At 42.8% G+C, this 24,992-nt stretch overlaps 2 protein-coding genes across 3 annotated transcripts in view; both read right to left on the minus strand.

Moving 5' to 3' along the window:
• Positions 1–4,376: 4,376 nt before the first annotated feature.
• The window catches only part of RRN3 (RRN3 homolog, RNA polymerase I transcription factor), a 37,862-nt gene continuing 17,246 nt past the window's right edge, over positions 4,377–24,992 (minus strand). For both annotated transcript variants that reach the window (XM_008064857.2, XM_021715942.1), the window contains 8 exons: positions 23,660–23,798; positions 21,505–21,635; positions 18,831–18,961; positions 17,752–17,936; positions 14,932–15,040; positions 10,849–11,001; positions 9,539–9,626; positions 4,377–6,237 (listed from right to left, as the gene is read on the minus strand). In XM_008064857.2, coding sequence (XP_008063048.2) covers positions 6,055–6,237; positions 9,539–9,626; positions 10,849–11,001; positions 14,932–15,040; positions 17,752–17,936; positions 18,831–18,961; positions 21,505–21,635; positions 23,660–23,798 — 1,119 coding nt within the window. In that variant the 3' untranslated portion in view covers positions 4,377–6,054. The remainder of the gene's footprint in view (positions 6,238–9,538; positions 9,627–10,848; positions 11,002–14,931; positions 15,041–17,751; positions 17,937–18,830; positions 18,962–21,504; positions 21,636–23,659; positions 23,799–24,992) is intronic.
• LOC110596262 (ubiquitin-40S ribosomal protein S27a-like) lies at positions 20,068–20,819 on the minus strand. Its single transcript, XM_021715943.1, has 2 exons — positions 20,549–20,819; positions 20,068–20,270 (listed from the first exon to the last, which is right to left on the minus strand). Exons 1-2 carry the CDS (start codon positions 20,805–20,807, stop codon positions 20,068–20,070), a joined length of 462 nt encoding a protein of 153 aa, XP_021571618.1. The 5' UTR covers positions 20,808–20,819.

Below are 24,992 nucleotides of genomic sequence, written 5' to 3' on the forward strand. Positions count from 1 at the left end.
CCCCCCCAGCCCCGGGCCGCCCGCCGCCCCCGCCCCTCAGGCCGCGGGGTCCCTCCCTGCCCCGTACCGCCCAGCCGCTGGCGCTGCCGGGAAGTGCAGTCCAGACGGCGGCGACACCGCCCGCGGAGCCGGAGCAAACCCGGGGCTGGGCCGCAAGGCCCCATGGGAAACGTGGTCCAAAAGGGAAGGGGCCCCGGAAGCGGCCCGCCTCTCCCGCAAGCGGTGGTGGGAAATGTAGCTCCAAAAGCGTGGGAGTGAGGCGGAGGAGCGGCAGGCGCCCGGAGCTGCGCTCGCAACTAGAGCCTTAGCTCTCAAAGTCCTGGCGAAAAGCCCGCCTGACCGAAAGCGGTCCCGGCGACGGCCTGCTGCGCTTTAGATCACTGCTGCCTCTGCCACTCAAGTGTGAACCTTCTGCAAATTTGAGTTTGGGATCCTGCTGTGCTGCTCCGTAGGATTGTATTCAGTGAGTAACAGTCTTAAACGTGAACAGTCTTAAACTGGGAAAACAGATCCTGAACTGCGCTAGCCCCACACATTTGAAAGTCATCAATAACACTTTGTGCTTGGAATCCAGTAGGCGCTCACACACGCGGCCTGGAGCCCGGGGAAAGATCAGCAAGACACTGTATGGCCCATCGTGGAAGGAGTCTCACGCTGGGCTCTTTACTAAAATTTGGAAACGGGTCAGGTGCAGTGGCTCACGCCTGTAATCCCAACACTTGCAGGCGGAGGCGAGAGAATTGCCTTTGCTCAGGGGTTCAAGCCCAGCCTGGGCAACATAGCGAGACCTCGTCTCTACAAAAAATTTTAAAAATTAGCCGAGCGTGGCGGCACTCTCCTGTAGTTCCAGCTACTTGGTTGAGGTGGGAAGATCTGAGCCCAGGAGGTGGGGGCTGCAGTGAGTCGCGATGGTGCAATTGCACTACAGCCTGGGCAACAGCGATTAAAAATGATTAAGTAACAAAATAAAAAATTGTAAATTATTAAAATGAAAATTTTAAATTATAAATGACTATATTACTACTTTGTACTAAGTTTATGACAATGTTCTATGGCAAATAGTAGCAAGACTTAAGGTTCATAATCCATCCCCTGGGAAATACATTAACTCAAGAAAAACTGGCCGGGCACAGTGGCTCATGCCTATAATTCCTGCACTTTAGTGTAGTGGCCAAAAGTTCAATCCGAGAGACCACCAAGAGCCAATTCTGATGAAAGTTCAAGAGGGTCTTTATTTACAAGCTCGAGCCTGGGCCTCTGTCGACAGCTGACACAGCGGAGTACATTCAGAGGCTCTGATTTCGTTAAGCAGATGCCTTTTAGGCTTTTACACAAAGGGAGGAGGAGTTTGGGGGGGCTTTCCAGTTGTGTTACCATTTAATTGGGTAGTAACCTCTGGTGGTCAGCTTAATCGTGGAGGACTGGCTAGCCTGACTTGGGCTGACCTTGGTCCACTAGCTAGGGAAGTTGCAGAGACATCTGGAAACTTAGGTGATTACCCCCTGGCACCTGATTGGATGTTGCTAAGGGGAAAGTGAGATAAGGGAAGGGGTTGAAGCTTTGCAGTTTTTCCCATAACTGGAACTTTAAACAGTTACAGGTTATGTTTTAAGACAGAAAACTAAAAATGGCTGTGCTATTGTCCACAAGCTGATAACATACTTACTGGGTTATAGCATGCTCTTAACTTAAGTCTAAGGTATACTTTATTACGGCCCTCTCATTAGGAGGTCGAGATAAAGAGGATTGCCTAAGCCCACAGGTTCAAGACCAGCCTGTGCAACTTCACGAGATCTCGTCTTTACAATAAATCAAGAAAAATTAGCCGGGCGTGATGGCGCATGCCTGTAGTTCCAGCTACTTGGAAGACAGAGGCGAAGGACCTGAACTCAGCAGGTCAAGCCTGTGATGGCTATGAGCATGCCACTGCACTCCAGCCTGGGCGACAGAGTGAGACTCTGATTCATTAAAAAAAATATTTTATTTATCGCTATTCACCAAAAATATTAATAGAAAATAAAATCAACCAAGCAAATGCCAATACCAAACCTTCCAGGCGTGGAAGATGTTTTCACAGTTGTATCTATAATAAAAGTAATGATCATGATCAACTCTTGAGTGGTTTAATCTCATTACAGCAACACCATGATGTGTATCACAACCAGTGAAAAATGAACATTAAATAAAAATCTGGCATTTAGTGAAAGAATCCAAATTATTATACACATTATAAATGCTACTATAAGATCCATGGAGTAACCATGAAATTCACAAGGGGAAAGCACTGATGGAGGAAAGTATAGTGGAGCTATGGATGCTCAATCAGTTAAAATTAAATTATGCAGTTATAAATCAATGAACCATTCTCAAGGCTGCCTGAACCTTAAGAATCACCAGGGGGGCTTTAAACAGATTCTCAATGTCCAGTTCCCTTTCCCACAAACTGATCAGATCCAACAGGTCAAATTGGGCTGTGTGGGCTTTGGCATCTTTTTTTTTAAGTTGGAGTCTCACTCTGTCGCCCACACTGGAGTGCAGTGGCACGCTCACAGCCACCACAGTCTTGACCTGCTGGACTCAGGTGATCCTTCCGCTTCAGCCTTCCAAGTAGCTGGGACTATAGGTGCCCACCACCACGCCTGGCTAATTTTTTTTTAGTTGAGTCTCACTCTGTCACCCAGGCTGAAGTGCAGTGGCACACTCACAGCTACCGCAGCCTCTACCAGCTGGGTTTAGGCGATCCTTCTACCTCAGTCTTCCAAGTAGCTGGAACCACAGGTGTGCACCACCACACCTGGCTAATTTTTTGGTATACTGTAGAGACAAGGTCTTGCCAAGTGGCCCAGGCTGGCCTCAAGCCTCTGGCTCAGTCAATCCTCTTGCCTGAGCCTCCCAAAGTGCTGGGATTACAGATGTGAGCCATTGCACTGGGCCTGCATCTTGTTTTTCAAAGCTCCCCAGGGCATAACTGAGGTTAAAAGTCACCACAATAAACACTGACTGGGGGGCACTCTGGCCCTTCCTCTGTAGTTCAGATCTAAATTGGCACCAAGGAGGCAACATGGAAGAAACAAGTTATCGCAACCTTGAAAGGAACTTACCATGAACATGCTTCCTGCTTAGACGTTCTTACAAGGTAGCCAAGCAGCTATTATGAACAGACTTTTACATGCAGTGAATCCTCAAAACCCTACAGTAGTTATCAGTTATTTCCCATTTTATAGCTCAGTAAAAGTTCAGAGAGAGATTAGGTAACTTACTCAAGGTCAAACAGTTGATTAAGAAGGAAAGCCAGGTCTGGTATGTATGACACTTTGTAAGGCACTAGTCTTTTCACACTTGCATATAATTCAGCTACTTAGCAAGGAAGACCCAGCCATAGCACAAAGACAAAAGGATGGACCCAGGGACTTACAATTGAAGACTTGCTTTTTAGTAAGAGGCATGGAAAATTCCCATTGTTGTTGTGTAATTTCCAAAGAGACTTCAGAGTTTTTCTCCATAGATGTTACTTCAAAGCATGTAACTTTTTAAGCCTGTCACTTGTCACTCTCAGATGGGTGTGAGGGGGGAGCTGATCCTTCAAACACACCAATCCTCATCACAGCATGCAAATAGTTTCTGAACATTCTCAGTCACACCAGCAATATTTCTCCCTTTTTTTTTTTTTTTTTCAGTTGGAGTCTCACTCTGTTGCCCAGACTGGAGTACAGTGGCTTGCTCCCGGCCACCACAGCCTCAACCTGCTGGGCTCCGGCGATCCTTCCGCCTCAGCCTTCCAATTAACTGGAACTACAGGCGCGCGCTACCACACCCGGCTAGTTTTTGATTTATTGTAGAGATGAGGTCTCGCCAAATTGCCCAGGCGGGTCTCGAACCCGTGGGCTCAGGCAATCCATTCACCTCAGCCTCCCAAAGCATGGGATTACAGGCTGAGCCACCGAGCCTGGCTATTTCTCCCTTTTATTTATTTATTATTTTTTTTTGGACTTTTTTTTTGAGTTGGAGTCTCACTCGGTCGCCCAGACTGGAGTGCAGTGGCCGCTCCCAGCCACTGCAGGCTCGACCTGCTGGGCTCCGGCGATCCTTCCGCCTCAGCCTTCCGAGTAGCCGGAATTACAGGCGTGCGCTACCACGCCCGGCTGATGTTTGATTTATTGTAGAGATGAGGTCTCGCTGTCCAGGTGGGTCTCGAACCCGCAGGCTAAGGCAATCCACTCACCTCAGCCTCCCAAAGGCACGGGATAACAGGCTGAGCCACCGAGCCTGGCTTATTTCTCCCTTTTAATGGTGAGGCCTTAGGAGCAGTTTTCCATGGCAAGATGGTGCTTTAATACATTTAATCAGTAAAAACACACACAGAAATCAAAAGAACATTTATGTGAGAAGTCCTTTCATTGGGGTACCTCCCTTTATTAGCATAAGAATGCAAATTTCAGGCTAACCATGTCAGTGTTTTATTTTCACAATGGATTATTTTGCTCAAACTCCTCTATTAATTGAACAGACTTATTTGTAAATACATTCTTCTACATTAAAACTTCTTCCCAACCACAAAGACCCCACTTATGGTTAATTTTTGTGGGTACAATTTCACTTACTCATTTTATCCAATATACAAAAATCCACTTTTGTCAGTAGTTAAAAAAAAGAAAACCTTAAAGTTCTCACATGACTTTCCAAAACCTTTGAAGTAATAAAAATTTATATTTTCCAAAGAAGTATTTATAGACTGAAATTCAAACTCCACACTCAATGTAATTATACAAGAACATGCCATCAATGTAATTATATAAGAACATACAAAGCCCTAGGAAAGAGGAAGTATTTCATTATAAAATATTTATGATCATGAAAATACTGCTTGCCTTTAAATAAATAGAAGAGGCAGAAAAATAAATATATTTAAAGACAGCCGTTTTCACAAACAACTAAAACATATAGGAAACAAAGCGAAAATATGCTTGAGCTTCAAAATGACTCTAACAGTGCTTGCACAAGTTGGTATAAAGCGAGGTTATCCTAGACATTCCCTCTCATTGTTTAGTTATAAAAATACCAAGAGTTTGTGGACGAGCTTATCAAGCTGAATCCATGACATACACACCCATCAGATGGAGACTGCAGGCCTACTGTTGCTAGCAAAACCATGCCACCAAATAACCAAAATATTTTTTTCCTGTTGAATAAAGAAATTCTCAAAGTAACCAAGTAATGCTGGTTAAAAGTAACGTGATCTAACTGCTACCAACGGGCAGCTCCAGTTCTCACAGGGCAGCTCCAGTTCTCACAGAACGCTTGAGAGTCGAAGGAGAAATCATGTATCATGTGTTACACAAGCCAAGCCCAACTTCAGTTCACTCAATGGGAGGTTCATTACCCAGACCTCCATTCTTCTCTAAACACATTTTCACATGGTGGCAGTATCTGATTCTGTTTCTCTCCCCCTACTGGCTTTGCATAGTCTCTGAAGTCCCTGGAAATCTTTTCTAGTGCCAGCCCCAACTTTCCTATTCCATACCAGGTCTGGCTACCCCCCCCCTACTATTCTTCTATTTTCTCTGCACCCCACTAAAATCCCAACACAATCACCATTACAGCAGAAGGTAAACAATGTTGCCAAAATAAATCCATTCCAGTTAGTCTGTAAACAGAGGATTTATCCTAGAGGATTCTTCACTGAAAGCAGAGCAACAAAGTCTTGTGACCATGGCTCTGACAAAAACCTATTTTAAAAAGGCAACTTGTTAAAACAGGCTGCTGCCTATATTAGAAATTACATAATTATGTCAAAAAGCTGTAACACAAAAAAGTACACAATAAACAAAGAAGTAAAGTCCTCAATACGTATCATCAACCCCACTGTAAAATATTGCACATGATATTCAGTCTTTTTACTCTAAGGGAGAAAAAAAGTCTGTTCAGACACTAGATTAAGTCTAACTTGAAAGTCCGATACCCGAGGCAGGCACTCGTTCAAGTTCAAGGCAATGCCCAAACAGCACGAACTGGGTGCTGAAGGGCCTGATGCAGGATAGGAAAGAACGTCACAACTCAGTCACAAGTCCTCGAGAGGAGAGGAGACTGGTCTGGCATGTATAGCACAGGTGGGGAGCCCATACTACTCGAAGGACTTCGGAAATGCGCATCAAGAGAGCTCGGCGTAATCCCAATCACAGCATCGTTCTGAGGCACTTCACCTTTCAAAAAGTCATCGTCTTCATCCTCCACAATTTCCTGTATAAAACATAAACCACCAGTAAGATCACAAAATGGTGACTGAAAAGCTTTCGAGAATTCCTTTCCTTGAGAATGTGCTACTTGTATAAAGGTGAACACAAAGAAAATAAGATCCTAATTTCAAAACCTTCCACCCAAGCCAGGTGTGATCGCTCACTCCTATAGTCCCAGCTACTTGAGAGACCGAGACAGGAGAATCGCTTGAGCCCAGAAATTCAAGCCTAGCCTGGGCAATATCACAAGACCGTATCTCTAAAAAAACAAACAGGCCTGGTGCAGTGGCTTGTGCCTGGAATTCTAGTACTTTGATAGGACTGTTCAAGAATGGCCTATGAAAAAATTAAAAAACTAGCCAGGCATGGGAATGTGCACCTGTAGTCCAAGCTACTCAGGAAGCTGAGGCAGAATGATCACCTGAGCCCAGGAGGCGGTAGTGAGTTGTAATCATACCACTGCACTGCAGCCTGGGCAACAGAGTGAAATCATAAAAAATAAAAATAAAAATAAATTTTTTTTTTTTTTGAGTTGGAGTCTCACTCTGTTGCCCAGACTGGAGTGCAGTGGCCGCTCCTGGCCACTACAGCCTCGACCTGCTGGGCTCCGGCAATCCTTCCGCCTCAGCCTTCCAAGTAGCCAGAATTACAGGCATGCGCTACCACGCCCGGCTGATAAAAAATTGTTAAACAAAAAAAAGCTTCCTCTGAAAAGCACTTCTTTATTTTGAACCACCCATGTCATTGCTCATCACACAGTATGTTTAAAGTGATTTGTAAACAAATTTTAAGTTCAGCGAGGATAGGTAACGTCATTCTTGCTCAGTGTTATACCTATTGTATGAAATTCATTCACAATGTGAATGAATGACCCTCCCTTTCCATGAAAAATATAAAGAAAATTATAAAATGAACTTTCCAATGCTTATTTATTTAAAAAAAATACTGGGTGCAGTGGTTCATGCTTGTAATTACAATACTTTGGGAGGACTGTTCGAGAACGGCCTATGAAAAAATAAAAAATTAGCCAGGCAAGGGAGTATGCACCTGTAGTCCAAGCTACTCAGGAAGCTGACAGAATCATCGCCTGAGCCCAGGAGAATGCAGTGAGTTGTAATCATGCCACCGTACTCCAGCCTGGGTGACAGAGTCCATAAAAAATTTTTTTTAACAAAAAAAAGCTTCCTCTGAAAGACACTTCTTTATTTTGAACCACCCACATCATTGCTCATCACATATTGTATTTGTTTAAAGTGATTTGTAAACAAATGTTAAGTTCAGTGAGGACAGGCAATATGACAGGTCATTCTTGCTCAGTGTCACTTATTCACACTGTGAATGAATGACTTCACACTGTGAATGAATTGTATGTCATTTATTCATACTGTGAATGAATGACCCTTTCTCTCCATGAAAAATATAAAGGAAATTATAAAATGAACTTTCCAATGCTTACTTAATAAAAAGAAAAGACTGGGTGGAGTGGTTCATGCCTGTAATAACAGTACTTGGGAGGCGGAGGCAAGAGGATTGTCTGAGCGCAGGAATGCAAAACCAGCCTGGGCAACATGGCGAGACCTCATTTCTACAATAAACCAAAAAGTAGCCGGTGGTGCACACCTGTAGTTCTAACTACTTGGAAGGCTAAGGGAGAAGGAGCCCAGCAGGTCGATGCTGTGGTAGCCTTGAGTGTAACACTCCAGCCTGGGTGACAGAGTGAGAGTCCAATGCAAAAAAAAAGGCACATTAAAACTGACTTTTAATGTGGAATGAAACGTGTTACAAAGAAAGAGAACAGTGACCTGATTTATTGCAGGGGTCTCCAACCCCCAGGCCTTGGACCGGTATCAGTCCGTGTCCTGTTAGGAAGCAGGGGCGCACAGCAGGAAGTGAGTGGCAGGCTGGCGAGCCAGTAAGTAAGCCAGCAAACAAAACTTCATCCATATTTACAACCACTCCCCATCATTCACATTACTGTCTGAGCTCTACCTCCTGTCAGATCAGCAGCAGCATTAGATTTTCAAAGGAGTGTAAACCTTATTGTAACCTGTGACACAAGAGATCTAGTTGCACATTCCTTGTAAGAATCTAATGCCTGATGATCAGACATGTAGCTGAAGTGGTGATGCTAGTGCTGGGGAGCAGGTACAAATACAGATTAACATTAGCAGTGGGGTTTGACTGCACAGAGACCGTAATAAACCAATTGCTTGCAGACTCATAGCAAAACCCTATCAGTGAGTGGCAAGTGAGTTGGTGTACTTCAATTGCCAGCTGCATCTGGTGGCAGACTTTAAGTCAGAATCTGACACTTATTTTAGTCTGCATGTGGCCCTGCATATTATTTTATTTACCACTTCTGTCTGTACCTTTTTTTAAATGGTGAGTTGTATATTTATTTCATTATATACTACAATGTAATAATAATAGAAATAAAGTGCACAATAAACATTAGGCGCTTGAATCAACTCAAAACCATCCCCTGCACTCCGGTCTGTGGAAAAATTGTCTTCCATGAAACTGGTCCCCCTGATGCCAAAAAGGTTGGGAACCACGGATTTATTGGATTCTAACTTTCTTCTTCTTTTTTTTTTTTTTTTGAGTTGGAGTCTCACTCTGTGGTCCAGTCTGGAGTGGCACGTTCACGGCCACTGTAGCTTCGACCTACTGAGTTCAGGTGACCCTTCCACCTCAGCCTTCCAAGTAGCTGGAACCACAGGCATGTGCCACCACATCCAGCTGATTTATTCATTTATTTTTAGAGATATGGTCTCGCCATGATGCTCAGAGGCTGGTCTCGAACCCCTGAGCTCAGGTAATCCTCTTGCCGCTGCCTCCAAAAGTGCTGGAATTACAGGGTGAGCCACTATGCCTGGCCCTAACTTTCTTCTTCGGCAGTAGGTGTCCCAGCTCCACCTACTGTGTACTGGAGGAAATGCTGAGATCACATCTTCATGCATTCATGAAGATCTATACAATTAATTCAAACTTCCAGGATGGTTTCAATGTGTGGCACTTGGAGATTGTTACTTGGTAATAATGATCAGGTGGTAAGAACTTAATTTGTTCAGCTAATTCGCTATTAACCTGCACTTCCCAAAGTCAATGTGTGAAGTGTCTGTTTTAAGCAATCCATCAAAAAAGCAAAAAGTCTTTTAATAATAAGAACATAGCCTGGGCTTGGAATTTTATAAAGGCAGAATGAATACAACACAGTATTTTGAAGTGCAATATTGCCACTTAGTATCTGACCGTGACCTGTAATCGCGGAGGAGCTTACTCCAAGTGTTGAATCACAAATGTACCTTCTTAATGGGTTTCTTGAATTCCTGAAGCTCTTCAGCACTCATGTCTTCCCATATCTGATAAATAGGATCGATGAATTTCCTTGATCTGCCAACAAGGATCACATTGCAAAGTCAACGTAAATACTTAAGCCAAAGCCAAAGTGTGTTTAGATCTTTTCTCACAAGACCCATTTCCCAAAACCAAGAAGTGAAAACTATGGCTCGAAGAATGACGTCAAAGAAGACTGAGTCAGTAGTGAAACTAACGTGGCTCTCTGTGTGCCAGAGAAAGATGAGCGCTGCTCCTGCAAATGCCGTCACACCTGCTGCTGCTCATCTCTCCATTTCCAAGTGAAATTGTGCGAAAGCACCACAAAGCCTGACAAGTGAGTTATATTATAACCAGATGAAAAGGAAACTGGCATTCTGGAACTCCCTTTTTAAATATTCCTACGGTAATTTGCTGAAAACGAAGCCTAGGGAAAGCGAGTAATCTGGTTTTAGTCAAGCAAGCCTTGGGGAACCGACCAGACAGTCCCTGATGGTCATGCTGGTGGTTTTCTAGAATAACTCATTGAGATGAATCATTTGACTTTTGTTTATGCTGTGCAGCAGTATGAAATGTGGTTTCTAGAGGAAGGAGCAAGTCACTTGGCAAAAAATCCTGACCCAAGAAAAGACAGCACTTCCCTCTCCTGGTGCCTTCACCCTCATACCCTTCATGTTTAAACCAGCAGATGTACAGAAAGACAAAAATGACAAATCCCTGGGGTTCAATCTGGGCTCTGGCTGGGGTGAAATTCTGCAAACCCAGGTGTGCCTGTGACACTCAGCAGATTCTGCCAAGTATTGTCTACTTCAGGCCTGTGAACCATGCAGGGAGGCCATGAGATTCTCCTCAACAGCCGGGAAGGGTCACTTAGGACAAAAAAGTCCTAATTCCCAACCTTGGAAAAAGCAAACACAAGTTCATATTTAAATTCACCTCCAACAGTGTCAATGTTGAAGAGCACCTGCCTTTTTTTCTCTTTTGTAGAAACAGTGTCCTGCTATGTAGTCCAGGCCAGAGCAGAGTGGTGTGATCATAGCTCACTGCAGCCTCAAACCACTGGGCTCAAGTGGTTTTCCTGCCTCAACCTTCTGAGGAGCTGGGACGATAGGCACGCACCACCATGCCTGGCTAATTTTTTTTTTTCTGGGAGAGATTGGGTTTTACTATGTTGCCTAGGCTGGTCTCAAACTCCTAGGCTCAAGAAGACCTCCCACCTCGGCCACTCAAAATGTTAGGATGACAGGTGTGAACTACTGGGCCAGCCAAGAGTACCCACCTTTTAAGCACACAAGGATCAAAGGGGAAGAAGGTGTCCAGTGGGTTTGTGCAAGTTTGCACTGAGTCCCCTCCAGCCGTACTTCTTATAACTGGTAGCATCTGGCGATTGTTCCTTTCAATGATAGTGTAGCAGAAGACTAGTTGGTATTTACTGTGGAACACCAAAACAGAGGCATTTACATGCTGGCATTACTCTGCATGAATGTGACTTGTGTGACAACTGTACTGACCACACAGATATTGCTGAATATAGCAAGTGCTAGTAAAAATAACAGAAAGCAACATTTTTAGGGTACAGTGCTCTGGGTTTACGATCTGTAAGTTTGCTAAAAAAAGAAAATGTGGCTATCACTCAGAATATGAAATTTGTCTCAGATTAATAGGTATTACACACTAAAAGGAAATGTTCACAAGGTGAAACATTCAGTTTGCATAATTATATAGGTGTCTGTTTACTTTACTGCGAGAGACAGAGGTTGAGAAAAGGGATCCAGGAGTTACCAAGGAGCCACATGGAGACTTGGCTGCTGAAGATGAAATGAGGACTTTACAGAAGGAGGAACATGAGGGTGACTGAGTCATGGTCCCAAAAAATGGTAAAGAAAGGAAGAGGCATGGTATATGAGAAGAGTTAGACAGAAGAACACATAATTAAAAAAAACAGAACCTGTATGTTGTCAATGTTTCTGATGGCTATCTCTGAAGGACTCAGCAACTTGAAAAATCACTTACAAGACAGCTTCTCCAAGACCAAGACTGAGCTTCCTCCTGCCACTCTCTTCCTAGCACCCTGCGCCCTCCCCCCAGTACCATCAGATATCTATCCTCAGGATGTCAGGACAACATCACAACTTTAAGCAACTTCCTTCTATTTCTGTTCCATTAGCAAAGCTTGCTTTTGGCCCTCTACTCCTCGTGGGAGTATAAACCAGCAAAACTGACAGTAATTTTTATTTTATTTACTTATTTTTGAATCAGAGTCTCACTCTGATGTGCAGGCTAGAGTGTAGTGGCCTGATCAGGCTATCACAGCCTCAGCCAACTGGGCTCAAACAATCCTTCCACCTAAGCCTCCCAAGTAGCTGGGACTACAAATGCATACGACCAAACCCAGCTTATTTTTCTACTTATTGTAGAGACGAGGTCTTGCCATGTTGCCCAAGATAGTCTCAAAACTTTTCAGCCTCCCAAAGTGCTCGGATTATATAGGCATAAGCCACCACACTCAGTCTGAGATAGTAATTAAAAGCACTAGCTTTGTAAAATAAAGAGCAAAGTTAATTTCTCACAACAAGTGGCTGAAACAGTTTCTGAAGTGAACAGCCTGGTTTTCTGACCACTCCCCCCACCAGTGGAAAACAGGATGCGGTTAAGAACCGATTAGAGCCAGCTAGAACCAAGATGGCAACTAATTGGCCCACTACTCGACCTTGCCCAATTATACCCTTATTATACTGCATTAGCAAGCTATATGACACACCCTCCAGCACATGCCAGCTCTGAGACCCTGCCCATTTATAGCAATAAACTAGGTGGACTCTTAATTCTTAGAAATCGCCACCTCTTTCCCATGAAATCTATGAATATTCCACCCCTACTTAACATATAAAGAAATTTATTCTTATTTTATTTTTTATAAGTAGGAGTCTCACTTTGTCACTCAGGCTGGAGTGCAGTGGCACACTCACAGTCACCACAGTCTTGACCTGCTGGGTTCAGGCAATCCTTCCACCTCAGCCTTCCAAAGCAGCTGGAATGATGGGTCTGTGTCACCACAACCAGCTAATTTTTTAGATTAGCTGGTTGTGGTGAAAGGTTTAGCACATTGCTGGAAGATGGGAAGCAGCTGGGAGAGTGAAGCCCGATGAAGCAGAGCAGAGGTCCACCCTTGATGAGCCTGCTTGATGGGCCTCTGTACCTGGGATCGTTCCTAAACTGTCCTTCCCAACACAGAAAAGCACAGCTGAAATCCCAACAAAGACTCACTTTTAAAAATTCACAGAACAGCCAGGTGCGGTGGCTCAAGCCTATAATCCCAGCACTTTGGGAGGCAGAGGTGAGAGGACTGCCTGAGTTCAGGGGTTCGAGACTAGCCTGGGCAACTTGGTGAGCTCTTGGTCAGACTAAATGTCTCACTACCATTGTTGAGATCTCAGGTGATGGAAACCTTGAATTAGACGTCCAGGAAGGGAGAACTAAGTTTGCTGAATGAGGATGGCAAGCCACCCAAAGGGGACAGAGAGATGAAAAGGGAACAGACTCCTAACTGTTGAGGATTTTAAGCTATGATCCCACCTGAATATCCTAATTAAATGCCCAAGGTCTCCAACTTGCTTTCTTCATAAAGGAGGATAACTCAGTGAATGCTTACAAAGAAGGCAGACTGCCTGTATTCAACTCTCAGCTCTGTTATAGTCTGGCTGTATGATTTTAGGCAAATGATTTTAGCCTCTCTGTACCTGCACCTATAAGTAGTGGTTAAGAATACAGCCACAGGTTTGTGTAAGGATTCAATGAGTCCATGTAAAATGCTTAGCACTGTGCCTGGTACACAGTAAAGGCTATGGATTAGCTAAAGCCACCAGGCCTGAGACAATACAGTCCTTCTTTAAGCCAGTCTCCAATAGGTAGATATTGCCCCTGTATCCAGTTTGTTTTTATTCCTATTACAGGAGTCACTCTCATGAGCATCTTTGGCTTACACCTCTCAGCTTACTGGTTGCCTTCTTTCTTTCTTTTTTTTTGAGTTGGAGTCTCACTCTGTCAACCAGACTGGAGTGCAATGGCATGCTCACGGCCACCCCAGTGTTGACCTGCTGGGCTCCAGTGATCCTTCTGCCTCAGCCTTCCAAGTAGCCAGCACTACAAGCGCGTGCTACCATACCTGGCTAATTATTTATTTATTGTAGAGTCGAGGTCTCACCAAGTTGCCCAGGCTGGTCGCCCTACTTATTTCAAAGTGCATAGGCCTCCCTTTGGATAAAAGTAGTAGAAATTTGCCATCAAAGTCTAAAAACAATAGCTGTATTGCAGTACTTTCTCCAAAGATTGCATTATTGGTTTCTTAATGCTTTACCATTACTAATTACACAGAAATTTAACAATCTTACAATACTAACACAAACACAAACTTACTTTTAACCCTTTGCTCTCATATATCCCTTCTGAAGGGACATTGTAAATCTAGCAAACATCTCAGGGGACATAAAGAGATTGCTGGTGATTATACAGAACAAAATTATGCCAGCACATATTTTTCAAAAATATATGTTTCTTTGACATTTTCCAATCAAATTGCATGAAAAAGCAATAAAGAGATGGAACATATACTGAGATATGACTAATCAGTTGAGAGTGTGTCCTTCCACATCATCCTTGAACAAGAGACCAGACAATAAATTACATATTAATATGGGAGGAAGAAAATGAGACTGTGTTATCTGCTTAAATAGAAAAACACCAGGTGGAAGGCATCAAAAAAACCACTATTGCACAAAATATATCAATGAACTTGCAGTGTATGTTGGTGACTATTTCGCATGTTATCACACGCTAGAAAAATATAAGATAGGCCAGGGGCGGTGGTACAAGCCTGTAATCCCAGCGCTTTGGGAGGCCGAGGTAAGAGGACTGCCTGAACCCATGGGTTCGAGATCAGCCTGGGCAACTTGGCGAGACCTCATCTCTACAATAAATCAAGAAAAATTAGCCAGGCATGATGGCACAAGACTGCAGTTCCAGCTACTTGGACATCTGAGGTGGAAGGATCACCTGAGCCCAGCAGGTTGAAGCTGCAGTGGCCATGAGCAGCATGCCACTGCACTCCAGCCTGGGCAACAGAGTGAGACTCTGACTCAAAAAAAAAAAAGATAAAAATTTTTGATTTTTTTTGTCATAAGTAAGTTCCTTAATGTCCAAAACTCCATTCTAAGCCAAATATCATTAAAATAATTGGTCATAACACTTTACAATTTAATATGAAATGATTCATTTTTTCACTATTTTGTGAAAAAGTGCAGTCAAGTTGTCTCCAAGTGCAAATGGTTAAACAGTTTTCATCAAAAAAGTATAAATAACTTACTTTGTGATAGCAGCAAAAAAGTTAACCACTGAGGGCAGGCAAATCTTCAGAGGATTTAGTTGACTCATCACTATACGTTCAAAATTTAGACTTTGAAGATACCTTAAACCTTTGATTTAAAACAAAAAGAATTTTTTAAGGTACAATTAAGAAAGTATTTGCAGAAATGCTTTATATAAAGGCCTATGCAGACAGTCAAAAAGCGGCTGGCCTAAGAGAGTATCACTAGGTTAACAACATCCATTTATGACTAAGGCAGTTTTCTTTTTTTTTTTTTTGAGTTGGAGTCTCACTCTGTCACCCCAGGTTGGAGTGCAGTGGCACGCTTATGGCCACCGCAGCCTCTACCTTCCAAGTAGCTAGAACTATGGGCGAGTGCCACGACGTCCAGCAAATTTATTGTAGAGATGAGGTCTTGCCAAGTTGCCCAGGCTGGTCTCAAACCCATGGGCTCAGGCAATCCTTACCTCAGTCTCCCAAAGTGCTGGGATTATAACGTGAGCCACAGCGCCCAGCCCCACCAGGAGTTTTCTAAAGACAGTTTATTCCATTAAAGATGCAGGAAGTAAATACATGTTCCCGTAGGCAGTATGATTATGACAATTTGAAATATATCTATTTGTAAGCCCAGCATATGCTTAGTTTATTGAGAGGGGAAAAAGACCTTGTGATTTGATTTCAGCTAACAACCATGTCAGGCAACAAAAAACAAAATAGCAACCTCATTTTAACTTGAATGTCTTAAATTATTAGGGAAGTAGAATATTGTTATCAAATGCACATTAACTGTCTCGTATTTGTCATTTTTTAATTTTAATTTTAATTTTTTTGAGTTGGAGTCTCACTCCATCGTCCAGGCTTGAGTACAGTGGCATGTTCACAGCCACCCCAGCATCGACCTGCTGGGCGCTGGTGATTCTTTTCACCTCAGCCTTCCAAGTAGCTGGAACTACGGGTGTGTGCTACCATGCCCAACTAATTTTTTATTTATTGTAAAGACGAGGTCACCAAGTTGCCCAGGTTGGTCTCGAACCCACAGGCTCAGGCAATCCACTCGCCTTGGTCTCCCAAAGTGCTGGGATTACAGGCTGAGCCACTGAACCCGGCCTGTCATTTTTTAAAAACAAAAAACTCTGAAGATAGAAAGCATAGTTAGACAGAAGCCTCTTTCTTGGAACTAGTGACTATAATTCTCTTCTACATTGGCAAAATAAAGATATCACATTTATTTTAAGAGGCAAGGAGACCAACTGGTGAAGTATATTTTCTTGGAAGTTTCTTCAGTGCATATTTTGATTAAAATTACATAAATGGGATAACATCATGGCTTACCAGAAATATATCCTCTTTAACCAAGATTCCTGGCATTTATTTATACAAAGAAAAGTAGACATTTTGCTTATCTTATGATAAAGTTTTATCCTCCTACTAGTTTACACAACCAATTTTAACCCACATCTCTTTCTAGAAGCATACAGGATAACAGCAAATACATATAAAACACAACACATAGATGTTTCAGTTTAGAGCTGTCATTCTCAACCCAAGGAGACAGTGCCCCAGAGGACATTCAGCAGTGTCTGAAGACAGTTTTAGTTGTCATAAGTGGGGTAGTGGAGATTGCTGCTGGCAGCTAGTAGGTGAAGGCTGCTAAACATTGTACAGTGCATAGGACAGCCCCCCACAATGAAGGATAATCCAGCCCAATATGTCACCAGTACCAAGGGTGAGAAGTCCACATTTAGAGAAAGTGGCCTATAAAGCTACTGAATTATTCACCACCACAAAACAACTCACCCTGACTTAATTACAATGTTCTTAGAGACTCTCTTCAACTAAAACACACTAAGTTTTTTTTTTTTTTTGAGTTGGAGTCTCACTCTGTCACCCAGACTGGGGTGCAGTGGCCGCTTCTGACCACTGCAGCCTCGACCCACTGGGCACCGGCGATTCTTCCGCCTCAGCCTTCCAAGTAGCCGGAATTATAGGCATGTGCTACCATGCTCGCTGATTTTTTGATGTATTGTAGAGATGAGGTCTCACCAAGTTGCCCAGGCAGGTCTCGAACCCGCGGGATCGGGCAATCCACTCACCTCAGCCTCCCAAAGCACAGGATTACAGACTGAGCCACCGAGCTCGGCTAAAACACACTAATTTAATAAACAAATTTCAACCGTTAGATTTTAAAAAACAAAAATAGATTAAAACAAACAAACAACCGTCAGAAATTAGCAAAACTGAAAACTGGTGAATTAACTAAGTCTTCACATAGCGGTGTTTGATCCATTCGAACACAAAATTTAGGATAAACCTTGCCAGGCTTCAGTTTCTAATCCTGCCACTAACAACATGATCTGGGGCAAATTACTCCCCAGTGTTTTGGTTCTGTCTGTAAAGTGGAAACACCAGGCTGTTATAAGGACAAGGCACATCAAACAGAAGCTTTCTGCAGGGCACTGGCTGCAGTCTTGCCGCTGAAGACATCTTCATATTTCACTCTCTGAAGCAAGTGGTTTTTAGGGGTCTGTGAGCTGCTTGAAATTATTATTATTTCATAGAGATAGGATCTCACTTTGTTGCCCAGGCTGGCCTCAAACTCCTAAGCTCAAGTGATTCTCCCATCTCAGCTTCTCAAGCAGCTGGGATAACAAACACGTACCACTGTGACAGCTTGAAATTATTTCTTAAAGTTTGAGTGCATGTGTGGTTTTCTGAATCCATAGTTATCAAAATCTCACAAAAGGAAAGAATCATCATTCTAAAAGCTGATGAGGACACAAGAGAAATCCCAGTTGGGTCCACCAACCCCATATCACTGACCTTCCTTCAGGTTTCCACTTAAAAGTTGCTTGTGTCTAAAAACAAAAGTGTAGAACACAGCTTGGCAGGTAGAATAAAATGGTCCGTGGAGAGCAACATCACAAAAAGCCTTTGTTCCTGAATCCTGGTTATGAAGGTACATGTGCAGCCAGTTAGCCAAGAGATCTAGGCATGATTTTACAGTACTAGAGAAAACAAAAATTCAAGTCAACTTACTCACTTCATTAAAAATCAGAATAACATAAATAACACACAATTGCCTTTCATTATAAGCCATGAAAAGTTCATAACTTCTTTATTACCCATAGGAACAGAGGAGTAGCAAACAAACGAAGGAAAAGGATAGGTGGGTGGGAGGACAACCTCCCAATTACAAGGAAGGGCAGCTCCGACCTTCTAGGAACAACAGGCAAGTCCCTAAGAACGTCCCCAGGGATGGAGAACAAGTTCTCCTAATCAATTCAGAAGGGCTTCTCCAATGGGCTCCCAGCCCTCATAGCGTAATATGGCCAAGTTAGGGCACATTTACCAACATATCACAAAAGAAAGACAGTCTGGTGGAACTATCCCTGCAGGATTCTGATGAAGTCCTAGGGTCAACAATTTAGTTGTTGGACAAGGGTTTTTAAAAGCATCCTTGCCCAAAGATGCCCTCATGGATCACTGGAAGAAATTGGCTCCTAGATAGGTATTTCCATTACCTTTAAAAGGGTTTTTCTTCAGCTTTAACAGAGAGAATTGATTCGGAATGCAAATAAAAAATGACAAACCTACAAAAAGAATCAAAATACTGTACACAACACTGTACACTACCCACGAAGACAAATGGATCTTCAAGTGCAACCACACAGATGACAAAAGGCCTAGCTAGCGTATGAGATTTTATATCTAAAAAAAGGAGACACTTTTTCTAAAATTGTTTCTTAGAAATATAAACATCTTGCATAGAGTGGGGGAACAAACTTTTTTCACTTTAAAGTCAGACCAAAAAAATAAGGCAGATATTTCTGACTTGAGACAATGCTATACTCTATTTAAAGCACGATATTGAAAAGTACTTGGCAAATTAGGTTACTTACATAAGAGGAATAAATTTAGCTCTTGCCAAAAAGCTTCCAATATAATTTCCAGCAGCTTGCCTGATGATGGCAGGATTATTTGGATCCTGCAATTTTTTCCAGAGATGTTCCAAAAATGCTTCTGCGAATCCCTATAAAGAGAAGGTGTTGGTCTCATCTTTTTTAAGGCTTAAGATAGCCTAGCTATTAGAATCCTAAGATTTTTTTTGGGCAGGGGGCGGGTAGAAGTCTCACTCTGTCACCCAGGCTAGAGTGCATAGTGGCACATTCACAGCCACTGCAGTCTCCACCTGCAGGGCTCAGGTGATCCTTCTGTCTCAGCCTTCCAAGTAGCTGGAACCACAGGTGTGTGCCACCACGCCCGGCTAAATGTTTTGATTTATTGTAGAAACAAGGTCTCACCTAGTTGCCCAGGCTGGTCTTGAACCCCTAGGCTCAGGCCATCCTTTCACCTCTGCCTCCCAAAGTGCTGGGATTACAGGCATTGGCCACGGTGCCCGGCAGGATCCTAAAATTTTTACTTAACCTATATGGGAAGAAAGTTCTAATTTCTTGTGAATGTCTCATAGTCTCGCATTTTAAAATATCTTGAGATAATACTATTAAAAACAAAAGGCATCTTGGGTGCTAAATAACCCAATGGATCCCTAGTTGAATGTTGAAATCAACACTGAAGCTACAGATTCAACAGGTTTGTGACAAGGTTTAGGAACTGGCATATTACAAAATAGGATTCTGATGTCAGTCAGATCTGGAAATCATGGCAATCCACTCATAGAGCGCCACATGGGAACTCCTTCTCCAAGTACAAAGTATCTTCCAGTCTCTGCACACACTGAACTTAACCATGAATGAAAGTATGTATTAAAGCACAGCTGGTATTTGATTAATTATGCAAACTATGGAAAAAACAGACTGACTAAGCTTCTTAGCAAAGGTTAAACTTCCAACTTCTCCCAGACAGCTCTTTTCTAAAGCTAGGAACATCCAAGTTTGGGCAGAACGAGTTCAACCTTCTTACCCATGACCAATACGCTCCTGTTTTAGGAAGCTACAAATAGCGAAGAGGAAAGAGCACTCTTTAATTTTCCTCTCGAAAAAGAAAGTCAAAGCTGGAAGTTTTAAAATTCTGGATTAAGTCAGGCACCGTAATCCCAGTACACTTTTAAAGTGTTAGTTCATGTCTTTTATAAACCCATACACAATTACTTCTCTTCTGGTTTTTTAAAGCAGTAAATCAGACAACACTTGCCACAATAATTCTGTCAAAGTGGCTGGCCATAAAAACTCCAGCACTACATTCATCTGAAGGGTACTCTTGATGAAGGTGACTGATTTTGCCATTCTCATCCACCTTATAGTACTTCAGGACAGTCAGCTTAACCTTCTTTTTCTTATGCTTATTCTTCTTGGGATTTGTATAAGACTTCTTTTTCCTTTCTTTTTTTTTTTTTTGAGTTGGAGTCTCACTTGGTCGCCCAGACTAGAATGCAGTGGCTGCTCCCAGCCACCGCAGCCTCAACCTGCTGGGATCCGGCAATCCTTCCGCCTCAGCCTTCCGAGTAGCTGGAGTTACAGGCATATGCTACCATGCCCAGCTGATTTTTTGATTTATTGTAGAGATGAGGTCTCGCTGCCCAGGCGGGTCTCGAACCTGCGGGCTCAGGCAATCCACTCACCTCAGCCTCCCAAAGGCGTAGGATTACAGGCTGAGCCACTGAGCCCAGTTTTCTTCTTCCTTTTCTTAGCACCACCACAAAGTCTCAACACAAGATGAAGAGTAGACTTCTTGTGAATGTTGTAGTCAGACAGAGTATGTCCATCTTCCAGTTGCTTGCCAGCAAAGATCAGTCTTTGCTGATCAGGAGGAATTCCTTCCTTATCCTGGATCTTGGCCTTTACAGTTTCTATTGTATCCAAGGGTTCAACTTCGAGAGTGGTGGTCTTCCCCATAAGGGTTTTCATGGAAATCTGCATCTCGGCTGTGGTCCCACCACAGATGGAAGATCAAAAAGGAAGCATCCTAGTATACTTTGGGAGGCTTAAGCAGCAGGACTACTTGAACCCAGGAGTACAAGACCAGCCTAGCAACATGGTGAGACCTCATCACTACGAAAAAAAGCAAAAAACCAGCCAGATGTGGTGGCATGCACCTGTAACCCCAGCTGCTCAGGAAGCTGAGGCAAAAGGATCTGAGCCCAGGAGGTCAAGGCTGTGGTGACCTACAACTGTGCCACTGCACTCCAGCCTGGGCAACAGAGTGAGACCCTGACTCAAAAATAATAATAATGATAAGTTGGTTTGGGCTACTTAGAACTCAACCCTGAAAGAGTTTAAAGGAAAGTAAATAGCCCATAGATTTTAAAGAGTTTAAAAGAAGTTAAATAGCCCACAGATTTTAATACAGAAAGACTAGAATTAAAGGAAAGGGCACTACCTAGTGACCAAAGACAAGATAACATCTTCAGAGCACCTAGCTGAGCAGACAGGCAGCAATTCCCTCTGTGCTTTTCACATATCCAAAAGGAAATACAATTTTATTAAGGGAACTAGTAAAATGAGCTCAAGGAAAAAAACATTCAACTCATTGTATCCTTTCCACCCCAGTTTTTACAGGAAAAACTATGGACAAGAACAAAATAAGCCAAGTAACATTACTGATATTTTTACTTACCAACTTAAAGCTGCAGAGGTAAAACATGAAAAATTGTACGTGGCAGGAGGCATGGGTGGGCAATAGAAGTTTGTCAAAGATGCTTATCAGATCACGATATAAATCCTTTGTTTTGTTGTTATCAATTTTACCTACAAGAAAATTTGGCATTTCAGGTTTTTTGCAAGCTACAAAATTCAGATGCCAAGTTTTTATTTTTATTTTTTAGAGTTGGAATCTCACTTCGTCGCCCAGGCCGTAGAGCAGTGACACACTCATGGCCACCCCAGCATCGATCTGCTGGACTCTGGCGATCCTTCCGCCTCAGCCTTCCAAGTAGCCAGAACTATAGGCATGTACTACCATGCCCAGCTAATTGTTTATTTATTGTAGGGATGAGGTCTCGCTAAGTTGCCTGGGCTGGTCTTGAATCCCCGGGCTCAGGCAATCTACTCGTCTTGGCCTCCCAAAGTGCTAGGATTATAGGCTGAGCCACCGAGCCCAGCCACCAGGTTTTTAAAAACACAACACCATTAAGAAATACAACATAATTGGGTACAGTGGCTCACACCTATAACCCCAGCATTTTGGGAAGCTGAGGCGAGGATTGCCTGAGCTCAGTTCAAGCCCAGCCTGAGCAACATGGCGAGACCTCACCTCTACAGTAAATAAAATAGGTATGGTGGCACTCGCCTGTGGTTCCATCTATTTGGAAGTCTGAGGCGAAGGATCAACTGAGCCTAGCAGATTGAGGCTGCGGTAGCTGTGAGTGTGCCACTGTACTCTAGCCTGGGCAACAGAGTGGATCTCCAATTCAAACACATACACACAAAAAGAAAAAAATACAACATTATCCAGCAAAGTATAATGAAAACAGAATGCTGGTTTTACTTTGCAGATTTTCCTTTTTGAGGACTGGCAAGGAAGCAGGCCCTCAACACACACACACACACACACACACACACACACACACACACCTGTGCTGGCAAGGAAGCAGGCCCTCAACACACACACACACACACACACACACACACACACACACACACCTGTGATGGCAAATATGCGAACCCTTCTAAAAGGCAGTTTTACAATTCACGTAGCAGAAGTCCTTTTATCCAATAATTCTACTGCTAGAAATGTACCACCCCAAATAACTGATGATTATACAAGAGGTGCTCACTATACTGTTATTTATAATGGCGAAAACAGTAAGAGAACAGTTAAATCCACATGACCATTAACAATTATTTTAGAACAGTGAATACGAAAAGATGTTCACTGTTCTAAAATAATTGTTAATGATCATGTGGATTTAACTAGCAGATTATGAAACACTACATTTGCTGTCACTCCTCCAAATTAAAAAAGACTCCTACATATGCTGACAGAAGACGTACATCAAAATGCTAATGAGGGTTCCCTGAATACCAGGAATGTAGCCATTTCAATTGTCTTTACCTTTTCCTATAGTTTCCAAATTTTCTCTAATCAACATGTATTTCTTTCTTTTAGCCAACATGTTTCCATAACAGCAAACAGTTAAAACAGTTAACATGGTCAACTCAGATTTAAGTTCCATTATTCTTAGTCACTGGGCTCATTTTTTAAACTTAGTAATGTGAATGGGAAAAAATTGTTTTTGTGATTCAAAAAACACGACAGACTTTTTTTTAAAACTGTTTTTTTATGGCAAACTCTCTAAAGTTCAATGAGGGCAAAAAGCATAGCTGTTTACTACAGTACCCATACCTGGCACAAAGATGGTACCAGGTAAAGACCCTCTAAACTTAATGCATAACACTGAGCACCATATATCAGTGCCTACTACACCATTCTTAAATGTCTAGAGCAACCTGAGTGTAATTTGATCTCTGCTTACAATTGACCACTCTATTATCCTTTGATGTAAGTCAGTGGAAACATCAGGGGCTCTGAAGACAAATACAATAAAGCCTGAATCCCAGACTTAAGAATCACATAGCTTTCTATGAATCACAAATCTTTCAAGCCATGTGAGATTGGCAAGTAACTTGACCTCTCTAAACTCTTTTAAACTCATACTCAAGAGTGATTTTTGTAGGATTTTTATTAGTATCAGAAATAATGTCTGGAAAATGTCCAGCACAGAGCCAGGTACATTGTAGGTGTTCAATAAATGGTATCTATTATGATTTACCATCTACATAGCAGACATCTTTAATATAGGACAACAGCAAAGACAGCAGGATGTCTAGGCGCTCAGCTATAGGATGAACCATCTGATCGAGCTGCTCGGGATCAGCCTTTGTCTCATTTTCAGTTTCTTCATCTTCATCCTTTGGAGATAAAAAGTAAATACTGACATTTAAAACTTCAATGTGAGGCCAGGCACAGTGGCTCAAACCTGTAATCCCAGCCCTTTGGGAAGCCCAGGCAAGAGGACTGCCTGAGCTCAGAGGTTCAAGACCAGCCTGGGCAACTTGGTGAGACCTCGTCTCTACAATAAATAAATTTTAAAAAAGCTGGGCATGGTAACACATGCCTGTAGTTCCAGCTACTTGGAAGGCTGAGGCAGGAAGGACTGCCTGAGCCCAGCAGATCGAGGCTGCAGTGGCCATGAGCATGCCACTCCAGCCTGGGTCAGAGTGAGACTCAACACACACAAAAAATTTTTTTTCAATGTGAAAGTGGCTTAGTGGGAAAATCCTCAAGGGATTATTTCTGCTAAAAGATAAAACAAAGAAAATGCACAGACACCTTTCTAGGCTCTTGTTCATGGATATGAAACAGAACCACCTGGGAAAATTAAAAGAACAGGTTCAGAGCCCTAGTTTCTGATTCTCATCTAGAAGACCCAAGTAGAGCTGGCCATACAAACAACTCAGGTTCCCTGCATCCTCCCAGCCCTACTCCTGGCGCCCACTGTAGTGGGCACTGTTGGTGTCAGCTCCCTTTTCTCAGGTTGGGCACCTATCTTCCAGCTGCTGTACTGGCAACCAACAGCTCACCTCCACCCTCAGCAGAAAGGAGCCAGGATTGCCCTTGTACTTGCTCCAGCCCTCTACTTCAGGACCAATGAACTGACAGACAAGGGGTCAGAAGAGTTCATCTTCCTGGTCTCAAGCTAGGACTCCACTCTGCCGATCAAGTCATACTCCACAACTTCTGGTAGGATCAGGTTTTAGCTACTTTACAACTGTGACCAAGTCGTGGGTAGCTCCTCCTACTTCCTGTTCCCTGACACCCTTTGCCCCAGACTCTCCTTCCACTGAATCCAATTTTATACCCCATTCCAGGTAGAGAAGTTCTGCTTTAAGGGTTACAACTTGTAAAATGTAGAAACAAAACTGGTATGCTTTTCTGTCCATTGCTCCATTACAAACAACATGTGGTTTACAAAAACAAACATTGGAAATAATAAGAATGAAAGTGAAACAAACTTTATCAAACCTAAATCCAAAGCCTTGGAAATAAGCCAATTAAGGTAGTAAATAACATGGCTGAAAACTACTCATTTTTTTTTTTTTTTT

The sequence above is a fragment of the Carlito syrichta genome, unplaced genomic scaffold (assembly GCF_000164805.1).
Source record: "Carlito syrichta isolate Samal-C Ts95f unplaced genomic scaffold, Tarsius_syrichta-2.0.1 Scaffold308086, whole genome shotgun sequence".
Taxonomy (NCBI): Eukaryota; Metazoa; Chordata; class Mammalia; order Primates; family Tarsiidae; genus Carlito; species Carlito syrichta.